We start from the raw sequence: 20,552 nt of genomic DNA, 5'->3' as shown, positions 1-20,552 counted from the left end.
AGTGCTTCTGCTTGTCTTCTCAGACTTTCAGCACATATTTTGTTCTGTAAAAGAATTTAGGATTATTAAGCATTTTACATGAAAGTTAAAAGATATTCAACTGCTTCTTCTAAATTTATCAAAATGGTGACAGAAAAAGCACACCTGAAATTACAATAAAATGACTAGTCTAGAAATCATTAACATTAAATATGATGCATCCCTTTTCTTGTCCAAACATTAGCAAGGATTTTATTTATTTTACCTTCGACAACAAAAGTTGGTGGTTCACATGCCTGACATTTTTAGTATATGCCTGAAAATGTGAGTGAAGATTAAAGGTAATCTAAATACATTTTCTTCATAAACAAGAAATCAGGTAATACCCAACTGCATTCTCTTAACTTCGCATACTGCAAGTACTTCCCAGTATCCTTACACTGGAAACCAGCAATGACAGATGCAACTGGATGTTAATGGCTTCCATTCCTGTTTTGCTTAGTCTAAACATTTTTAACATATGATGTGCAATGCAAAATCTACCTGATTGATTTTCCTCTCCTGTATTTGTACCAATTTAGGTTTCTCCCTGTATTTTTCTTGAGAGGTATGCTACTTGATAAAGCTCATGCATTAACTTGAATACTTCCAGAAAGATCTGTGCAAAACCATCATTGTCTGGTGTTATCTCAGTTACTCTCACTGTTAACCTAATCCTAGATCATTGCTCATAAGATACCATTACTCTGTTTACTTTTTAAAAAAAAATCCTTCTTTCCTCCCTTCATGTCTTCATAATTTATTATTTTGCTTGTTTGCTTATTTTAATATGTGAACATGACTAGAGTACTAATCTAGCTGGACCATTTTCAGGCACAGCCCAAGAGAGAGTACAAGCTATTCTCCTCTTGATTTTTTTCTTTCTGTTTTTCATAATGTTTAAATAGTTGCCAGTTTTCTACTGTGTTATACTTGTTGCTGTTTACCTCTGTTATCCTTTTTCACCTGTGCAGCCCATTTGCTCTCATTGTTTATTTTTTCTTTCTTTTTCTTTCTTTTCTTTGTCTGCATGATTAGCCGGGTAGCTTCCTTTATTTAACTTAATTAACTAATGTATTCTTCCTTCAATGTGATATTCAGACCCTTTTGCAACCTGCACAAGACGATATCCCTTCAACCTACACACTCACGTGTTACGGAGAAGATCGTTTTTCTTTTTTTAATCAAATGGACTTCCCAACTAATACTATCTCCCTCTAGGTGGCTTTGACTTCCACAAACACTCCTTACAGGAGACACATGCTAACCTCCTACCAATGCATCCCACTGGTGTGCAGTGTGAAGCCACCAATGGCCTATACAGTAGAAACCATACACCTATACTCCTGTAGATATTAGCTAAGCAGTGGTCATGCCTGGGGAAGAATTGGTATTAGCTGCTTACTACCACCTACCTAGCCCAACACCACCATATCCCATCCTGCAAATGAAATGTTGGTCATTCATATTGTATATAATATTTGTGGAAATTGCATTCTGTATATAATGTCATATTTATATTGTTTTTACCCCAGACTGAGACTGAAATAGGTGCAATGGGATCAGTGTTCTACCCCAATTAACAAATCCAAAATAAATAAATAAAATAAATCATCAGGGTTATGATCAGAGCTTTATCTCTCTACAGCATGGAGCGGGGCTGATCCAGTTATGTCTTAAGTTACGGTGATTCATTTTCTTTGTCTTTTTATACCTTTATAATTAAAAATTACATCTTATTAACGTATCTATATGAGATATACAGAATCATAGAGAAATATTCTAATTATTTGTATATCATAGGAGGTGACTGGAATATGTTAATTAATCCAGAACATGATAGGACAAATAAGAGTAACAAGCAATCGGTTCAGCTTACTACACTAATAGCTGAAATAATGGAAGATTTTAAGTTAGCTGACCCATTTGAAAACTATAGAAATAATACAACTACTAGTAAATTCACTTATTATTCACTATATCACAAGTCCTGGTCTAGGATAGATATATTTTTAATATCTGAAATCTTATTAAATAATAGTCACATATAATAGTGAACCTAGGACAAGATCGGATCATGCAAAGATAAATATTACACTAAAGTTAGGAGCTCAATGCAAGGACCCCAAACAGTTACAAACTGGACTTTAAATACTAACTTACTAAAGCTTAAAGATGTTTCACAAAATATCATAGACATTCCCACCTGAACTTATAACAACCTTGAAGTAATAGATGTACCATACAACATTCAATGGCAAGATACAAAAGCCATTATTAGGGGTATATTAGTTCAAAAAGCTGCTTTCTATAAGAAAAAGACATACTAATAGAATCAAAATTAAAAAATATAGAGTCAGAACTGAAAATAAATTATTCACCAGTACTTGAAAGTCAAATGGTTACACTACAAGGACAACTACGTGAAATTCAAACACAACAGTACTCAATCAATGAAATTAAACTCCTCCACAAATATGCCGAATAGGCTCAATCACCCTCAAAAGCAATGGAAAGAATCATAAACATTAAAAATCCTCCTACCAAAATAAAGCAACTAAATTATAATAACAAATCTTTAGAGATGGATGAAGACATCATAGCGGCTTTTGAAGAGATGTACCAAAAACTATATGGCTCCCACGACCAGTTTAATGAGTCATTATTTCATCAATTTACCAAAGAGTTACAATTTCCAGTACTGATTGAGTCACAAATAAATAATCTTAAAACTCCCTTAAGTGTAGAAAAAATCATTGATGCTGTAAATAAGTTGAAACCAGGTAAATCACCCGGGCCTGATGGTTACGTGGTGGAATTTTACAAGACTTTCAAGAAACAGTTAGTTCCAATACTACTGAAAGTATATAGATACATAATAAAGTATGGTACCAAAGACCTGTATATCAATAAATCAAAAACTATATTTAGACCAAAGCCCAAATCTGATGCATCAAACCCAAACAACTACTGGCCGATAGCACTCATAAATATTGATATTAAAATTCTTTCTACAATACTAGCTAGTAGAATCAAACAAATCCTACCTCACATTATATCTTCTGAGCAACTAGTCTTTATGAATAACAGACAAATATATGACAACACACTTACCATTGATTCAATAATTAGTTTAAAAACGAATGATAAACACCCTAACTATGCACTGTCAGTAGATGCAACCAAAGCTTTTGACAGAGTACATTTTGATTTTTTATTAAATATACTCAGGGAATTTAGTATTCCTGAGGATTATATAAACATGGTTAGGGCTCTATACAAAAATACCACAACAACACTATCTATAGATAAAACACAATCAAATCCTATTCAAATAGTGAATGGTACAAGGCAAGGATACCCACTATCACCTTACCTGTTCAATATATACATAGAACCTCTGTTGCTTAAAATATCACAAATAACTTACCACCATATTATGAATATTTTCAAAATCCCAATAAATTATACAGCTTTTGCTGACGATCTTAACATTTATTTTGAATTCCCTAATACTGATTTGAATATGATACTAAACTCCATTGAAAGATCCTTAAAAATATCTAATTATGTGATTAACCCTAATAAATCAGTTATATTCCCTCTGGATACTCTAGGAAATAAGGAATTCTATTTCACTGAAACTGAAATTAAAGTCAATTATAATCTCAAATATCTGGGTATTGTGTTCACTCACCCTCAATCTGATATGACTTAGAACAACTTGCTTAAAACCTGGTCTAACATCACTGAAGACACTAAGAGATGGTTAAACCTCAATCTGTCTCCACTAGCTAGGCGGCCATAGTTAAAATTAATATTCTTCCAAGACTATTGTTTCATTTTAGTGCTATTAACCAAAATATACCAAAAAACTTCTCCAAACTTGAAACACTACTAGGAAAGTTTATTTGGCATCCAAAAATCACAAGAATAAAATATACTAAATTAACATTACCCAAACAAAAGGGGGCCTAGGCTTACCTGAATTTCAAACATACTACAACATATTAAACTCTAGTCGAATTACTTCCATGGTGGTGCAGCGTTAGCATTGTTGCCTCACAGCAAGAGGTTCTCCCGTTCGATTCTCAGCTAGTGTTTGGGGAGTGCCTTCTGTGTGGAGTCTGCATGTCCTCCCCGCGGGTCGAGTGGTGTTCCAAAAGACATGCATGAATGAGAGTGCCTTCAGTGAAAGTTGGGCGTTGAGCTGGCAACTCGACACCATGAAAATCTACTGCCAATCATTAGCAGACCGGAGTTCCGCTGTGGCAACCCCTAAAAGCCGAAAGACAGCAACAACTAAACTTTAGTCAAATTATACAAATAGCAAATTTTGAACCATCCAACAAAGCATGGTATCTACTTTGGATAAAAATATATTACAATCATCTAATCTCATGCAATTTAAACCTTAGAGCAGCACCCTTTCTAAATTATAAGACTTTAAAGCATTTTAAGGTTCATCCCATAATAATAAGAAACACAGTAACATTTCAAAAGCTGGTAGCCTCCCTAAATCTTAAAGATACTTTGGTCTTGGGACAGACAGTACACCTTAATCCTAATATTAAATTAAACAATATTATATTAAACCTGAATCAGTATCCAAAAATTAAAAATATTACTGTATGGGACCTATACTAGATCAAATGTTTCTTAGTTGACAATATTAGACAAAAACTTGAAGTAAATAAAAGCTATAATACCATAATCAACCAATTAATATACCTGATCAACACAACTACTATGAATGTCAAAATAGACAACCAAGACATGCAGCTCTATCAACAAATTATTAACCTGCTACTGTCGAGATCTAAAATGGTATCAAATTCGTATAGATTAATGACAAAAATTAGATATCAAGATGCAGTTCAATACTCCAAATTTTGGGAAGAGAAAAATAATAAGATAAGTGATGATCAAAAAGCTGCTGCTATTGAACTTACTTTGAAATTAACTCCCCTTAAAAAACTAATCTATACCCAAATTATGATCAGTAACAATGCATATCACACACCACTTTTTCTTAGTAAAATTAATCCCTCCCACTCCCTTTATTGTACCATATGCCTAAACAGTGTTGCTGATACCCTTCATATTTTTTGGAGCTGTAAACATGTTTACAAGCTGTGGTGTTCATTATGACCAAGTTGGAAAAAAAGGAATACACCAAATCTACCCTATAATGGGAAATGGCAATTTTACATATATTCCCTAATGATTTCTCCTACAAAAGCAAACACATCATAGTCACATTGTGTGCAATGATCAAATCATATATAGTCCAAAACTAGTTATACAGAAGTAAAATCACATGGGAAGAATTTAAAGGAATGGCTATAAAGTACTTATTAGCTAGCAAATTAATTACAAGAAGCCAAAAACAACTATCTTATTATCAGAAACATTGGAAAACGCTTTTAGAAATCCTAGGACAAAACTGATTTATGAACAAGGGACTTCACAATCAATATTACTTTACATAATTAAGGGAAACTAAAAACAATTGGTACAGAAAAGTATATAACAACAATAACAGTGTACAGGTCATGGCAAACACATATAAGATGAACATTAAGGTGACATCAATGTATATAATGTACATAGTTAGTACAAGACAGGATGATTAGTTAGGTAGATTAGAATATCTGGTTGCAATGTTTTAATTAAGCAATAACCCATGCCTGGGTGTGGGTAATGCTGGATTTACCCACGGTCAGTGTGGTTTGGTCACAAGGGCGAAGCCTGAGTGGCCAAACAAAGACAACCGTGGGTAAATCCAGCATTACCCACACCTAGAAGTGGGTTATTGCTATTATACAATGACATTATTTAAGAAAAAAAATACTTACTTTTCTTAAATAATGTCATTGTATAATGCCTCCATACTGCTCTTCCGCAGCTGTCTGGTATTATGCGGCAGCTCTGATGTACTGTGCTTGCGTATGCTTACGCAGTACATCAGAGCTGTGGGTGGAAGCAATGGAGAAAGCAAGATCGTCGTTGCTTTTTACAAAGTGTCTCACTATGTTAAAGGAGTTTAACATAGCGAGACAGCTTTAAAAAAAGCAATGGAAAATCTCTTTTGCTTTTTTTAAAGCTGTCTTGCTATGTTAAACCCATTTAACATAGCGAGACAGCTTTAAAAAAAGCAATGGAGAAAGGAAGATCTCTGTTACTTTTTTTAAAGCTGTCTTGCTATGTTAAACTCCTTTAGCATAGTGAGACAGTTTCTAAAAATCAACAGAGATCTTGCGTTCTCTGTTGCTGTAAAAAAAAACAAAAAAAAAACAAGACTTATACTAATGGAAAAAGTCCGGGCAACCACACTTTTTTCCATTAGTATAAGTCTTTCATTTACAACGTGCACGCTCACCAATCAGCGTGCACGTTTTGGAATATTAATGGGGTATCGTTGTATAATGTCACACTTTCAATATGTTGTATCCTAACTTTATGCAAATGTCTGTTTTACAGCTCATTAAGAGCAGCTTGATTATTAGACAATTATGTATAATTGTTACCCTAACATTGATGATTTATGATATGTATATCGTATTTGGATGACTAAAATTTGATATTCCAAGTACCTTGCATGCATATTTTCTGTGTCATTCTTTTCTTATATTTAAATAGAAGAGAAATGTAATAAAAATTATATTTGAAAAAAAAAAAACTACATCTTATTATTCTGTGTTTCTACCAGCAGTGTAAACCTGATATTGTTTTTATCCCTGCATGATCACTGTTATGTACCTATGACTGATGCACAATCATGGTGATCAGGAGTGACGACACCATATTGTAAAAGTGAAGTATTTGTTTATCCTACATGTATTGGTCATACTTCCTGCCCAGTGAGGATGTAAAGGGTCTGACACACAGACTATCCTGCCCCTGAACATTACATATGGAAGACTATTTACAGCTGTTTTACCCTCTATGGAACACTGCTGTAGCAGAAGTGGGAATTATCACCTGCCCCATCTCACACAGAGTAAGAAAGGGGGTTAAAACTAGTCATATCTACCCTGTCTTCTGCTCTCTCCCCAATGACTTCTAGCAGTGTGACTGCTAGTGAAATCTAGCTCACCATATTTTCTGTGTATATTATTTGTTCCGTTAATATTTCACTGCCTGCGTGTTATTTTTCTGATTCATTTCAGAACAATGTTTGAACATTGGACGTAAGTACTCATCACTTTCTATAACCACTTACTAAATACTCAGAAGTAGAGAGGTAGTTGGATAGACAGAAACAGACTGAAATCTGTCCTTTTCTGAGTTATCTAAATAACTAATAGCACCTAATTATCTTGGTTTCTAAAAAAGTTGCAGCTTTGTGTTTCATATGTCAGTATTGATGCCTGCAGCAGTAACACAGTTCCCCTTCTCCTAGTGACACATGTGATGCTTTACCTTTTCATCCACCTTCTTCAGTTTCCTCCTTGTCAGGATTTCTGCTTACTATGCAGAATTATTCAAAAATCTGGAAAAAATATGCAATTTTGAGGAACTAGATCTTAGCCATGACCTAGTTTTATTGTTCTTGAAATTTCTATTTTTTTATGACTGTGATGAATCATTCATGCATACATGAGAAATCTGTGGAGTTGGAAAAGGAAGCCGTGGACTGGCTGATGAGGAAGAAACTGCCAAAAGCCAGCTAGAATATTCTGTAGGCAGCAAATACAATGAGGCCAGACAATTGTACCCAAATCTGCTATTAATCTGAAATGAGTGAACATTTAACTGCTAGTAAACAGAGGAAATGTTTAAAATTAAACAATGGGATTCTTAGGCAAGCACTGCTTTATGATTTCCAAGGAACTGCATGAAATTCTGGAGAATTAATAAAATATGCAGTGGGCAAGGAGCAGAGTCTGGTTGCAGAGAAAAGGACCACTTAAGAAAACAAAGCATTAGCTAAACTGGAAGAACAGCAATATGTTACCATATAGCAGGACAGTACTGAAGCAGCCCATACAGCCACACCTCTCTCAACTGTACAGATTTTCACACAATGCCCACATTTTTACCTCATATTTTTGGTCCAGTTTTCATAAAATTGTGGTTTTCTAGCAAATCAATGGCAACAAATCATTAAAGACTGAAGTTAGAAAATAATGACAGATATTTGAGTTTAGACTTCATACCCTTCAGAAAATTCATGCTAATCCAAAACCTGTTATTCTATCAACTTTATATGTTTGGAAGAGCGATATTTAAAATGATCCCTATTTTTGGGCCTTTGTCCCACTTTTATTTATGTCTTTGTCCGGATTTCTTGCTCTAAGAGGTTGAGAGATTTGCATATAGCTGATGTAAAGGAAGTCAGGGCTAAGACAAGTAAGTCTAACTGAGTCAGTGCATGCACCCTTGTTAAATACAGCAACATATATCTGCAGCTAGTGGCTGGTCAGCACACCACTGGCAGCACAGTTCAGCAAAGTGACAGACCAGTGTTAGGTGTGTGTGTGTGTGTGTCTGTGTGTGTGTGTGCATGTGCGTGTGCGCGTGTGTGTATGTGTGTGTGTTTGTGTGTGTGTGTGTGTGTGTGTGTGTGTGTGTGTGTGTGTGTGTGTGTGTGTGTGTGTGTGTGTGTGTATGTGTGTGTGTGTGTGTATGTGTGTTAGTACAAAAAAGTTGCAACTCTTTTCATTTTATAAAAAAAGGAGTGTCTGTGTGTGTGTGTGTGTGTGTGTGTGTGTGTGTGTGTGTGTGTGTGTGTGTGTGTGTGTTAGTACAAAAAAGTTGCAACTCTGTTTATAATATAAAAATGGAGGATATGGAATATATAAGAAAATAGCAAATGGTTAGCAGTGGTTAGCACAGAAGGATAACTATAAGACATAAAACGTGGGGGAGATGGATATTTGGGGGGAGACAGACCCCCCTACAAAAGAACATTTTGTTGGGAAAAATAACAAAAGATGTATGAGGAATAGGGTAATTGGAGTTCAGGTAATATATGCAGCCAGACAAACATGGTATGCAGGCACAGACAGACAGAGTGTTATACGGGTCTAAATTAAATTCTAGATGTTTCAGAATGTCAAACATAAGATAGAGATCAGATGGTCGATGGTCGTTGGTCTGAAACACAGAAGACTGGTATATATATATATATATATATATATATATATATATATATATATATATATATATATGGGCCCACTTTGTAATTTCGAAACTTCAAAACCTCAAACATCACAATCACGATGCTCATATGTTCAAAGTTTTGGAATCTCAAAAGAAACAAAACACCTAAAACAACACAACTTCAGCAATCACAGTTTGTAGGGGGGCAAGCACCCCTGCACCCCTCCATGTAGGAGGCTGCACACCCCCCGATATTTAAATATACCAACTCCAAGATCGCACTACAGTGAAGAGAATGGTAAAGTTACTGTTCTGCATTGCTGGGCGATCTCAACTGATCAGTTTCAAGATTCCAAAATTCCGAACATGTGACCATCAGGATTGTGTTGTCATGGTTTTGATATTTTGAAATTACAAAGTGGACCCATTTGTTTGTGTCTTTCGGCTTTTCCCGGCTAGGGGTCCCCACAGCGGAACTCCGGTCTGCTAATGATTGGTAGTGGATTTTTATGTACCGGGTTACCAGCCCAGACGCACAACCTTCAACGAAGGCACGCCCCATTTATGTATGTCTCCACACAGAAGACACTCTAGCTGAGAATCGAACAGGACAGCGTCTTGCTGAGAGGCGACAATGCTACCGCAGCACAACCACCGCGGGGATCCATAAACATACATATATATATATATATATATATATATATATATAGATATAGATATATATATCATCAGCTATCTGGTCTCTTTCTTCTGAAGACTGTAGTTTTGAAATATTGATCATATAAAAGGGGGCAAGTAACAGCAGATGGATACATACTGTAAATATAGAGTAGGAACTAGTAATGAGAATTTTTGGGAAATAAACAGGAAATGCTGACAGAAACAAACAAAAGGAAAGAAACACACCAGAAAGAGGACATGGTTGGCTGATAGATCCATAGGACAACAAGCCCAAGCACTACTCACCTCAGTGGTCAATATTATGATCTGGTTGCAGCTGTCCAGACATGAAAGGGATTTGTCAGTTATGTGACTGCAACAGTTGCACCAACATATTCTCCATGTGGCTAAAGAAAACATACAGTTGGCAGTGTTGTCAGTGCACTTTGGCAGTTACCATTCTTGGTGACTGATGTTGGGATACCAACAAAGAACCCCTTGTCATGCACTTGCAGAAATGGAGCCTTCAGTTCCCTTCTGAAAGATAGTCATAGAGGGCACAAGTGAGCCCTCCAAGTCTCTGCCATTAGAGTTTACTATACACACCCAGACCCAAGAAAACAAGGCCTCTCTACCCTTGTGTGTGTGTGTGTGTGTGTGTGTGTGTGTGTGTGTGTGTGTGTGTGTGTGTGTGTGTGTGTGTGTGTGTGTGTGCGTCTATATATATATATATATATATATATATATATATATATATATATATATATATATATATATATATATAATACAAACACAACTGCAGGTTTACAGTGCACTCACTGGTACTGTGCATGTACACACCTCACTGTCTAAAAAGGCATTCTTGCCTTCTGCATTACTCATCCATGTTAAGGTGACACTCTTAGAAGCTACAAAACAAGGCATAGACTGTGAAAAATAAGTGTAGTACATGGCAATGGTACTACCAAGCCTGCATAGAGTAAACAGGGGACATATTGTTAAACATATATGTAGTACGAGCACACCACTCAACTGTCCAGATTATCACAAAATGTCTACATTTTTCCCAAATATTTTTAGTGCATTCCTCATAAAAGTTGTGCTTTTCTGGCAATCCACTGAGGAATAAAGGCACTAAATCATGACAGAAATTTACATTTCAGAGATCATATCCTTCGGATAATGCATGCTAATCCAAAACCTGTTATTCTAACAACTTTCCATATTTACAAGAACAATAATTAAAATCTGCCATTAATATTTGTCCCTTGTCACCTATTATTTTTGGGTTTGCCCAGATTTAATGCAATAGGAGGTTGAAAAGAATGAGAATGAGAAAAAAGCAGTACCCCCACCCCCAAAACCAATGTTTGCAATATATCTCTTACTGTCTTTGCCTCACATTGTTGGAGCAGGTTTGGATGTCACCAACTCTAGTCATCATAATAAAAATGATTCTCCTTCATAGAATGGGTGATATCAGTGGCATTACTCAACACATGGCCCACCTCATACCTGCTACCTATACTCTTCATAAGGCCATCATTATGACCCACAAGGTGTCCCTTAAAGTCCTTGTGCAGAAAAAACAGAAAATCCTGTGCTTTTTTGTGCAACATGTGCATACAATGCTTTTACCTTCTAGATGGATCAACCATGGCCACTTGGTAGTTCCACTCAAGAAGGAATATGGTAGAGCTTTGCACCCATGTGCAGCTTTGTAAATCATATTTCTCACAATGCAGAACTGCTCTGCGATAATATGCATGCACTCATCCTGTATGCACAAGCATAAATGTCATAGTCTTCATGCTAAATATTATGTGCATGGTTCATGCCAATGTGTACATTTAGCTCATTGAAAATATGCAGATGTTCATAGACCTTTATCTGGCTTCATTACCATAGCAACCACAAATAGAGTTGTGCCATTTTACATAACCACTTACAATCATATAACTGAAATATAGAGAAATGTGTGTAAAAGCTCTGTACATGTGCAGCATTGCAGTGTTAAAGAAGGAGTCCCACCTGGAAAATAATGCATCCATTAGTAATGCAATCACAATGATGACTGTGAGAGAGAGAGTGATGCATATTGTATGTCTAAGTGGGAATCCGTTTTACTGGCTTGACACAGCATTTTCTGGCTGTGAGTAATGAGAAATCAAGCTGTGAATACTGGCTACTGTGATGATTGAATGGCTTGAGTTTAATGGAGTTCCAGAACCATATTTAGATGCACTTGTACTATTCCACAAGACGTGGTAAGGCTATACATATCAGTAATTACAGCTATTAACAAGGTGCAAAAAGAGGTGAAGGCAGGGATCATACTCATACACATACAATAACTATTGCTAATGCTAGAAACATTAGTAATAAAGTTGCTATATTGGAAATTATGCCACATTCCCACAAGACAGACATTGCTATTGTTTGTGAAACATGGTTAAAGAACAATGGTTGGAAACCAGTTCTGTCACCGACATTCTAATAAAAAAATCAAGTGGAGGTGTTATGCTGGTGATTAAAGATTGTTAGAAGACCTATGATTATTACATGTTCAATTATAACACCAAGATTGTAGCTTATGTAAATGTGACAACAAAGACATCTCTGGAACATATAACAATTGTAATATATACACCACAAAAGTCAAGTGCTGATGACCTAGAGGTATTCATACAGTTTTTGCATGAAACACAGGAGGTAAGAATAATAGTGGCTGGAGACTTAAATTTACCAGAAACAAATTGGAATAATACTGGCTCAATAACATTAGTAAGGAAATAATTTACAACGTATGTTCAGGAACAACACTCACTTCAGATTGTAAAAAAGCCTACAAAGGAATGAAACGTACTAGACAATCTTTGTGTTCCTAAGGAAATGAGCATTTTTTCATGACAAGATTTATCATCAGTGATGTACAGTGATCATGGAGATATAAAGTTTAAATTGTTTCTAGATAATTATGCCAAAATGATATCTAAACCACAGATTATGTGAAAACAAAACAGTCACCATGTAAAACTAACTGTGTGATGCATTCAGTAGAAAAACTGCAGAATGAATGTGACACGTTTTGAAAGATAAATTGTTTAAATGTAAAAAAATTTTAAAATATTTAACATCAGGATCTTGACACACAACGTCAGGAGGATCTATTCCCATATGAAAAAGATACTTGATTAAGGTAAGAGTTAAAAAATATAAGACATGGAAAAGAGGTTGAACTATAACTTTGAAAACTAAAATAAACAAGCTGGACACATGGAGTGAGACACGATCAAGAAAAATTAGAAGAAAAAATATATAAAGATATTGAGCATAATAGGAAACAATTGTATAGATACATAAGATATGGGAGGAATAAAGATATACAAATTGATAAACTGTGTGCAGATTCTAAAACTTATTCTCAGACACAACAGATTATAAATATATTTACAAAACCTTATGCAAAGCAGTTTGGCTCCACAAAGGTGGTGATAGATTGTCCTACTAACATCCAGGTAGCCTTAGATACTAAAGCCATATTAGGTTATACTGAGAAAAACTACTCAAACTGGACCCAAATAAAACACAAGGGGGCGACAGAATTAGTAATAATGACATGAGAACACTTCAGCATGAACTTACAGGACCATTATGTTTGTTATTCACTAGTCATTTAATGATGGGTAGATTCCTCAGATTGGAATCATGCATTTGTTAATTCTATCTTAAGGAAAAGGGGAGTAGGACAATCCCAGAGTCATACAAACCCACACGTTAACATCCATGTTATGGAAAAATAATAGAGGAGGCTATTTTGGAATTATTGGAAAGCTTGGTATTTGAAACCATATATCAGCATGCATATGTTGAAAATAGATCTATTACCATGTGTAATATGATATTCTATAACAATATAATGACATCTATAAATGAAAAATTGTACTGTGATGTAATTTATATAAACGTAACTTCAGCCTTTGATAAGATCATACAGAAAACAATCATCAATAAATTAGAGCAGCTAAATACTGATGTACTCTGGATTAGATGGAGAGCTGCGTGGTTTACGTATAGGATATGGTGATTATCATAGAGCAATTGGACAGGTAAGATTCAAGGTTACAGTCAGCTAGCCTTACAAGGTTCTGTACTAGCCCCATACTTCTTTAGATTGTATCTTTCAGATCTCTCTTTTTCATCTGAAGTGAATGTAGATGACTTAAAATGTGTAACTTAATTACATATGTTGCAAAAAGGGTATGTATGCAAAAGAATGTGACTAAATTGACCATTCTGGCACAGGAGAAAAATATGCCGATAAATAGATCAAATGCTAAGCATATGAATTTTGGGATACATAGATTGAAAGGCAAGTACTTAATACAGCACAGAGTTATGGAAACTGCAGATTCCTTTAAGGACCTGGAGTATACGAATAAATCAAACTTTGAGTTTTTTTCAAACCCAATCAACCAATTAGTTAATAATAGTTATAAAACTATTGTTTTATAAAAAAAATATAAATCTAGGAACTCATAAATGGTGAAATTGTTGTTTTTAGTTGCATTAGACACAAACTTGAGTAATAACAATATGGGAACCTTATAACAAAAGAAGTGCAATAAATTGGAAAGAGTATAGTGAAAATACACCAAGGGCATCCATGGATATGAAAATTTAAGTTATTATGAAAGACTAAAATAGCTAAACTTGTACAATGTTCCATATACATATTTAAGAGATGATATTACTCAGATATATGGGACATTTAGAGAGAACTACCTCTGGGTATGTTTGATGTTGTCGAAAACTAGTAGAAAATCATCAGACAACCTATTTAGAAGATTATATAAGAATGAGAAGTGTACTAATTTGTTCTCTGGAAGAGAGCGTATCTGATGCATGAAATAGACTACCAAATTACATTAAAACAGACACTACATTAGATATTTTTAAGAACAGCCTGGGCATCTATTATGGGAATAACTGGTTTGGTATATTGTCAGGCTAGAAGGGCATTATTACATTATTGCCCTTGCCTGAAATATTTGTATGCATGTATGCATGAATGTATGTATGTATGTATGTATGTATGTATGTATGTATGCCACAGTGTATCATATATGCCCAATGAGTGATATTTTTTCACTTAGGTGTGCACATACTGAAATGGCTGTCCAAGAGAGTTAATGCCTAGAAACATTTACAAGTCAGATGCATACCTCTCAACTTCTTTATTTAAGAATTCTGGACAAAGACAAAAATTATGGGGGACAAGGTCTCAAAGTCAAAGACAATTTTTTAAAATGTTACACCAATTTGCTTAGGAAGTTGATAGAATGAAAATGCAATTTTTGAACAACAAAAAGTATTAATCTCTAATGACTGTAATCCATAGAGATTTATGTCCGGGTTGCCACCATTTTCTCTTTACATAGGATTGCCTCTGTTTGAGCAGTTGCGTACTGTGAAATAAAATATAAAAAACATAGCATAATGCACTGAGATTTTTAGGACATAAAAATTACTAACTTTCCCCTAATGGTTGCATGTGTGACACTGCCAGCCCAGCTATCTGGAATTTTGTAAATAATCATATGTAATTTGTGAATATTAATATTATTCATATGCTTGTCTAACAAATGTAAGAGAACTATATGGTATGTGTATATTAAACTAATGGTGCAGAAGTATGCATTGAATAGGGTTTGTACAGTACTGAGCTTCAAGGATGTATCCACAGTGTATCCTACTGGAAAAGAACAAAAATGTATATAAACTACATACCTGTGCAAATGTATGTTTTAATAGTAAAAGCTGGAACATACAGAGTTAACTTTAAAACTTAAAGAAAATAAGTTGAAATTAAAGTGTTTTACGATTGTGTTATCTCTCAGTTTCAGCTTAGCAAAAGACACAATGTCTAGAGCTAGAAGGTTTTGTATTGTCTAGAAACAGAAATAATTACTAGGTTTCAAATGTGAACGCGGTTTATTATTTTACGGCTCCCTAGCAGCTGCACATCTGAGAAATATGTATTTTTAACATAGAGATGTTAGTTTTTGGTTTAGCTTGGGAACTAAAGTCTGGTGACAAAAAGTGATGTCATCCAACCTGACCCAGCAGTAAGCTATAATGTTGATTTAAGAACTCTCTCAGAGAAAGACTGAGCAATTTGTGTTTTGTCTTGGACATAGCAAGAACACCCACTCATCTGCATTTGCCTTGATCTGTAAGTTAAGACTTAGGACACAGCATTTTTTTAGATATAGCTAGGAATATAGTAAATATTAGTTTAGATGTTTTCTGTATTTATATGAGACTGTCCTGCAATGTTGTTTTAAAATATTTCCTGTGATTCTGAACTCTGTAGTTACTGAGTTACTGTATTGTTTGAGTATTGTCTTGTTCTTTTATTATTTATTATTAAATATATTTAAACCTATCTTTGTGCCTATTTGTGAGACATTTTTGAACTCTTAGCATACCTGCATATGTATTTGGTGACACTGTACAGGCCACCCATAAATAGCCTTGCAAGTCTTGGTTACAACTACCATTCAGATTATTAGTTAACTTTACACAGTAAGTTTGGACACCCTTTGGTATTGACATTAGAGTAGCTGATAAAGAGATGGTTGGTGGCAGTGATAAATACGTTATAGTCTGGGCACAAAGGGGCATAGCTAGTAAACTTGCCCCAGCCATTCCCAGGTTTGTGTGTGTATGTGCTAGTATATAAATCACATCTCAAAGAGTGTGTGTGTTAGCTACTTGGGCAGGGACACGAAGCACTGGTTAGACAGAGAGGATGCTGGAGATCTTGGTTTGGTCACTCAGCTGAGATCTCAACCCTATAGCTGTGCCATTGGGGAATCTTATTGGGGATCTGCAGAAAGAGGGAGAAACCAGCTCCAGACTGAATGTGGTCTCTGTGTGCTCTTAAGAGAAATTGCACTTTACTGAGTATGTACTTGTCATCCTCCTAATGTGTACGTCCCTCACTGTTGCCAGTGGTGAGGATTGAGGCTTCTTGATTACTGGGCCCAGGGGCATCACGTATTAATTGGTGACAGAGGTGGGATATCCACATCACATATTAATTGGTTAACAGTGGTGAGATAGCCACATCATATATTAATTGGCTTGTAGTTGTGTGGATATTGAATTCCTGTAGCCTGTGTACAGTGGTCACTGAAGGTGTTTGTACTCTCACTCAGTCACACACTGAATATTCAGAGTTCATATCACAATTGTTTTATTTTTTTTTGTTAGCTTAGGTAGTCAGGGAGAGCAGGCAAGCATGTCAGCATAGGAGTATGGCAAGCTGACAAGGAGCCAGTTGGCTGGAATGTGCCAGGCTAAAGGACTGGTGCATGCCATCCTGACTAAAGCAGACATGATTGTCGTTTTAGTCACAACTGCATCACAGAATAGCAACCAGGAAGACAGTTAGACTGGCCATGGAGATGTATAGCTCTCAGAAAAATGGACAGCTCAACCTTTCCACAGAGGACATAAAAAATCCATCTAAAGTTAAAGAGACTTGAGCTTGAGGCCAGGCTTTGGAAATAGAAGCAACAGATAAACTGAGACATCCTGAGGCTGAGGAAAATTAGTAACTGTGATGGCTGGAGGCTGTGCAGAAGGAGAAGCAGAAGCAACATGAAAAGGAGATGCTGTCTCTTCACCAGTGTCATGGAGGTAATGGGGAAGGGTGTAGCCGAACCCCAGAAGCAACAAAGTTCAGTAGATTTCTTCCACAAATTACAGAGGGGAATAATCTTGATAGTTTAATTCATATGTTTGAGAGGGTATGTAAACAGTATAATGTTGACCAAGGGCTCTGGGTATGATTCCTGACCCCCTTACTCCATGGTTAAACTGTAACTGCAATTTCTAAAGTGTCTGATATAGATTGTTTAAATTATAATATTGTAAAAAACTGCTTGCTAGATTGTTTTAAGTTAACACCTGAAGCTTATAGGAAAAAGTTTCATGAGCATAGACGCAAATCAGATGAAACTGTGTTTGAATATATTCCTGAACTAAGCACTTGTTTTCATAGGTGGGTGAGTGAATGTCAAATCACCAGTTTTGAAGGGCTGGCAGACCTTTTGGTGAGGGAACAAGCCCTTAGCACTTTGCCTGAGGACATGAGAATCTGGTTAGCTAATAGACAATGCAGTACTTCAGATGAGTTGGGGGAAGAAGCGAGACCTATACCTAGCAACCAGGGCATCACTGCTAGCAACCAGACAAACAGAGCTATCTGAGGAGGAGCACCTAATCTGTGATATATAGCAATAAGTAGCCTTTTTGGCTTATTTTTAGTAGTTATTGCTTATTCTAGATATTTATAGCAATTTTATTGTATACTGCATACTTGTACTGCATTTCATAGCTATTGGCTCACTATTAGCTTTCTGCTGTGATAAACATTTCTGCAGTGTTTTCTGTCTAAAATAAATACCTGCTGGCCTTGCAGGTGCCCACCCCTACTCTAAATTTAATCTTGGACACTCCTCCCAGTCTAGTGTCATTAACTCAGTCTACCTAATACAGAGAAAACATCTGAGAAGTCCAGCCCACTTAGTTTCTTTCATTCTGTTCTTCCTTTCTCCCTTTCCTAAAAAAAAAAAAAGAAAGAAAAAAAAAGAAAAATTGCCTGAATCTCCTTGTGTTCTGACTGTGCTTTTCAAACATTTGGGAAATATAGAGTATATTTTAATGCATTTATTAAAACTGTATTTGCCTTAATATTACTACAACTCAAGTGTTCTAGGTTGCACTGCATCTGAATTGTTTTAGTGCTGTTTTAGCTGCTTTTCTGTATATATATAGACTTTTCTGTATATGTAGACTAGCTACTTATTCTACTGTATTACTTCTTGTTCACTTGCCTTGCATCATTTAAAAAGTTTTAAATTGCTAATTTTGTAGAGTTTTAATTGCATTTACTGTTTAGGGCTAAACACTCAAGTGCATTAGCCTTTTCTATATTTATTTACTGTATTATTGCATTGTTTAGCCTGTTTAAACCAAAACAAAAAAAAAAAAAAAAAAAATACTATCTTGTTGCTCATTTCCCCCTTTCCTTGCTAGTAGCTGGTTTCAGGACTTTATTTTCTGTGCTCAGAGCTATCCAGAGACCTTGCTGTGGTAGAGGGAAGTCCTACTGCTTACCAGTGGGAGTGGTGAGCACTGTATTGCCTGTCTAACACTAGAGGAGTGGTTTCAGGCACTGAAATTGTAATTTTATTAGCCATTTTGGGCTGATTTCTAACCCTTTCAGCTTTCTGTCTTAAAAACACTTCTGTGTGTGCATTTTTTGCATCATGCAGCACCGCGGGGCTACGGTTAAACTATTCCATTTGCCAGAAAGTCTGCTCTTCAAATTTTCCCTTAGAACTAGCTGGTTTCTCAATGGTAGCACTAAAAGCTGACCCCCTGTGACTAGTAGTTGCTCTAGAACCTGCTGGAAAGCAATAAGAAACCTTAAACTGATACAAGCACTCAACTATCCTTGTTAATAAGGAGAAATTAATTATAGGCACTAAACAGCCTATAATTGCAAAGTACCTTGCAAAGGTAAGGGAAAACAGCTTTTGTACTTCAAAAAAGCACCTAAACAGGCATGTCGAAGGACCAGCTTCTTGTGATTTCTCCTGTCCATCTGGTGAATCTGGGCATACTGGGGCAATGCAGCAACTGCCTCATGTACACAGACAACCCTCTCCTCCTATCACCCAACACTACAACCTGCAAGAGATGCACTTACATAGCCAAACTGGAAGCAAACTCTCTCCAGCCAAGATTGCGCTAGACAATCAAGAGGAGAAGGTGAACACCTGCACTACACCTCAAGCAACACACAGCTCTTCAAAACCCACACCATCAACACCCAAACATAGCAACACTAAACCCACATATGCGGAGGCCCTTAACATTAACCTGCCCAAACAACAAGGACCTCTTAAGCTGAAACGCAAACAAACATCTGTCACAACCAAAGTGACACATAGCTCACAACACCAGTATGCTACCCAACAACAGCCCCTAAGGCAAGACAACTTACCCAACACTTTAGTCATAGGTGACTCTATAGTCAGGCACACTGATGTCCTACTCACCAGGCTGAACAAGGATAATATTACAGTCAGCTGCCTGTTGGATGCCAGGATCTGCCACATAACGCATGCACTCACCTCACTCCACAACAAGTACAAATATGACTCTGTCATTGTCCATGTTGGAGTGAATGACTTGAGATGTACCTCCCTGGACTACATGAAAAAAGACATGGAAGAGCTCTCAGATCATGTATAACCCTAGCCCTGAGTAGCATCCTGTTTTTGCCCAGAATTATACTACAGTATAAGGACAAACTGACTGACTTCAACAATTGGCTAAGCTTCTGGTGTCATTCAAAGGGGATCCAGTATCTGTCTGCCTGGGATGACATGATTGACAGACCATGATGCTTTGCCAGAGATGGTCTGCCTCTGTCACCCCAGGGATTCAGGTTATTTGCTAAAGCTCTTGCCACCCCTATAGTGCCATTTTAAAGCAAGGTACAAAGGACAAATCAGCACCGTAACAGATACAAGCATGCAAAATCTGAAGGTAATGCTGCACAATGCTAGAAGTCTAAACCTCAAAATGCACTCTCTCTCAAGGCACTCCTAAAAATGGAGAACATCGATATCTGTGCAGTAACTGAGACCTGGTTTAAGGCTCCAGAGAGCACCCCTGCAATACGA

The 20,552-nt window shown here is 36.2% G+C and overlaps 1 protein-coding gene across 6 annotated transcripts in view; it reads right to left on the bottom strand.

Moving 5' to 3' along the window:
- Positions 1–20,552, bottom strand: part of LOC122801054 (cysteinyl leukotriene receptor 1-like) — an 83,313-nt gene that overhangs the window by 1,656 nt on the left and 61,105 nt on the right. For all 6 annotated transcript variants that reach the window (XM_044070530.1, XM_044070531.1, XM_044070532.1 and 3 more), the window contains one exon: positions 1–44. This exon is cut by the window's left edge. Coding sequence is in view for 1 of the 6 variants with exons in the window: in XM_044070536.1 (XP_043926471.1) it covers positions 28–44 (17 nt within the window). In the remaining 5 variants the exon portion in view is untranslated. The remainder of the gene's footprint in view (positions 45–20,552) is intronic.

The sequence above is a fragment of the Protopterus annectens genome, chromosome 4.part1, assembly GCF_019279795.1.
Source record: "Protopterus annectens isolate FY-2018-M chromosome 4.part1, PAN1.0, whole genome shotgun sequence".
Taxonomy (NCBI): domain Eukaryota; kingdom Metazoa; phylum Chordata; order Ceratodontiformes; family Protopteridae; genus Protopterus; species Protopterus annectens.
This window is presented reverse-complemented; position numbering and strand designations above follow the sequence as displayed.